The sequence below is a fragment of the Myotis brandtii genome, unplaced genomic scaffold (genome assembly GCF_000412655.1).
Source record: "Myotis brandtii unplaced genomic scaffold, ASM41265v1 scaffold97, whole genome shotgun sequence".
In the NCBI taxonomy this organism is placed as follows: domain Eukaryota; kingdom Metazoa; phylum Chordata; class Mammalia; order Chiroptera; family Vespertilionidae; genus Myotis; species Myotis brandtii.
The window spans coordinates 296,475-299,537 of NW_005372020.1; the positions used below are offsets into that span (position 1 = coordinate 296,475).

At 54.2% G+C, this 3,063-nt stretch overlaps 1 protein-coding gene across 1 annotated transcript in view; it reads right to left on the reverse strand.

Annotated features, from left to right (window-relative positions):
* LOC102244621 (transmembrane protein 132C) overlaps window positions 1-2,882 on the reverse strand; it is a 33,591-nt gene extending 30,709 nt beyond the window's left edge. The window contains exon 1 of the mRNA XM_005886307.2: window positions 2,869-2,882. Coding sequence (XP_005886369.2) covers window positions 2,869-2,882 — 14 coding nt within the window. The remainder of the gene's footprint in view (window positions 1-2,868) is intronic.
* Window positions 2,883-3,063: the final 181 nt, after the last annotated feature.

Here is a 3,063-nt window from a genome sequence, read left to right on the forward strand (position 1 = left end):
GGGGAGTGGGTGGCATGGGGGGTGGAGGGTGGATGGAGCCCATGCGCCCCGGCCCACAGAGTAACAACGGCAACAGCAGCAACAATTGGAAAGAGGAGAAACGAAAAGACAATGTAACTGCGCCGGCTCCGAACCACCCGCCTCCGATTGCCGCCTCGTTAGAGCATAAGCCGCATTAATTCCATCATTTAGGCGCCAGCCCCGCCACTGTCCCCCGCGGCCCACACAGCCCGCTCCCGGGAGGCTGACAATGTGCATTTAAAACGTGAAGAACACGAATTTCCCGCAGCTGCCTCTCGCCCATTGTGCCGCCCGCCCGGGGCGGGTTTTGTTTTTGTTTTATTTTGTTTTGTTTTGTTTTGTCTTTAAATTTCCCCAAACAAAGTGATTAGGAGAGAAACCACCCCAACACACGGGGCACTGAGACGGGGTGTAAACAGTCCTTGAGGAGGTTTCTCCTCGAATCCGGATGCGCCTCCTGCTCTCAAAACGCGGGCACAGCCTCCCTTTCTAATTTTTTTTTTAACCCTCACCCGAGGCTGCTTTTCCATTGATTTTTTTTTCTTTAGAGAGACTGGAAGGAGGAAGGGAGGGGCGGGGGGAGAAACGTTGATGTGAGAGACTCACAGCCACTGGTTGCCTTCCACGCCTGCCCCGACCAGGGCTGGGATCCAACCTGCCACCTTCCTACAGGTGCGCAGCCTGACGCCAGCTCTAACCACTGCGCCCGCCGGCCGGCGGATGGGTGTGCTCAGTGGGTGAGCATCAACTTATGAACCAGGAGGTCACGGTTTGATTCCCAGGTCGCAGGCTCGATCCCCAGAGCTGGTGGGGGCAGAGTGGGAGGCAACCCATCGATGTTTTTCTCTCTCTCTCTCTGTCTCTCTCTCTCTCTCTCTCTCTCTCTCTCTCTGTCTCCCTCTCCCTTCCACTCTCTCTAAACATCAATGGAAAATGTACCCTTGGGTGAGGATTAGCAAACTCGCAAACAAAAAGGCAGGCCCTTGGCCACACCACGTGATGAAAGGCCCATGAGGTCTGGTCTTGCGTCTCTGTCTTCGGTGATTATTTGGGGACCAGGAAGCATGCGTTCTGCTCACGGGAACAGCCCTGTGGGTGTACATTCCCCCCAAAAAGGTTCTCAAATCCGCATTCTAAACGCCCTGCATTTGCTGAATATTTTCCTTTACAACAATCTGCCTTTTTTTCCTTTTCACTTGTACAATGACTAGTAGCCCATGAAACGCGATGTTACTCTTATGAGCGGAAAACTTTCATCTCTCGATAAAATGGAAGGTGACCATGAGAACTAAGTCTGTGATTATTTAACCATTTAAAGCCATCGACCCAGCCCTGACCGTTTTGGCTCAGTGGCTAGAGCGTCGGCCTGTGGACTGAAGGGTCCCAGGTTTGATTCCAGTCAAGGGCATGTACCTTGGTTGCGGGCACATCCCCAGTGGGGGGTGTGCAGGAGGCAGCTGATCGATGTTTCTCTCTCATCGGTGTTTCTAACTCTCTATCCCTCTCCCTTCCTCTCTGTAAAAAATCAATTAAATATATTTAAAAAATAAATAAAGCCATCGACCCAAAAGCTAACAGCAAAGCGCAGACCCCACTCCGGACCGTCCCCTCAAGCCCCTGACTGCCCCTCCTCCCATGCAAATCGCTCACACCCCTGCTGTCTTCCTTCCCTTCTCCAAATCGTTTCTGGATGTCAGACGTGTCAAGGGAGACTCAAGAAAGACGAATGTTACCGGACTTTTAAGCCACTATATTTTATCGCCTGAGAACGGCCTGACTACCCGCAGGATGTAAGTACTGCAAGGACCTCCTTCCATCTGGGTTGCACTTAGTAGGTGCTTCATACACATGATGAGTGGCTTCCGGCTCCAAGCCTCAAACCCGCCCCCACCCGCCAGGAATAAACTCGTTGGGTTACAAAGACTCTCAGGGGGATTCCTTTCCCCATAAATCAATATCGTTGGCACGAACCCGGCGGGAGGAGCCTTCACATTTCGGTGGGGATCGCAATCCGTTTTGGGCGCTGCATTTATTTCCTGCCAGGGAACAATGGGTCTGATGACAGATTCGAGGCCCCGAACGCGGGGACGCGCAGGGAAGAAAACGCCTGATTAATGGAGCCCCCGAAACACGGAGCCCCCCCCTTCCCGCAGGGGGAGGCGGGCGGAGACACAAATTAAAACGGAGGAAGAGGGTCGATTTTCCAGGAATTGGAAGCGCGGGGAGCACCTGTCAAGCCTGTTTCTTCTTTTTTAATTTTATCCTCACGCAGGGCGACCAGGAAAATAAAAATCACGTTCGTTTCATTCATTCATCGTCATTGTCCTGTCCTCCTCTGACGCCCCCGGATGGAAGACGGAATTGTGTAAAGATAAGACTTTTTAAAAGATGATGTTTTTTGTGTGTTTTTTTTTGCCAAAAGGGGAGAACCCCTCAGTCGCCCGAAATGGACATTCTCGGCCAAAGCCAACGGCCAGGCCCACCGCCTCCCGCTCGGACGGCTCAATGGCTCTTTCACGCTCCCGCCCAAGAGCCACAAACGGGAAACTTCAGCCCCATTTTGGTTTTCAATAAAAATCTTGTTCGACGGGGTCATGAATATTCATGCCCGCGGCTCCGTCCAGAGGAGAACAAGGGGACCCCCTGACGGCGGGAGGGCGGGAGGGAGCTCGCTGGGCGGCAAGAGGGTCGCGGATGAGACGCTATGTTTTTGGACACGTGCGTGTGTTAAAGGAAAAGGAAGCAGAGAGAGAGAAACGGGAGGCCACCGGGGCCTGAAGCCTGCCGGCGCCGTCGGCAGCATTTGGACCCTGCAAACGGCGTCGGCCTCGGTACCAAAGAACTCACAGCCAGAGACGCATCGCGCCGCCCTCACTCCCCGAGTCCGGTGGCAGTTCAAGGTCAAAAGAGAGGGACGGGTGGCGTCATCCGACCTTGGACCCGGTGTCTGGCCTCTTGCCCCGCCCCCAACACGCAGGTAAGGAGGGCGTGAGGGAGGAGAGCCACCTGGCTTCCAGGTGAAGCAGGAGGGTCCCTCAGGGC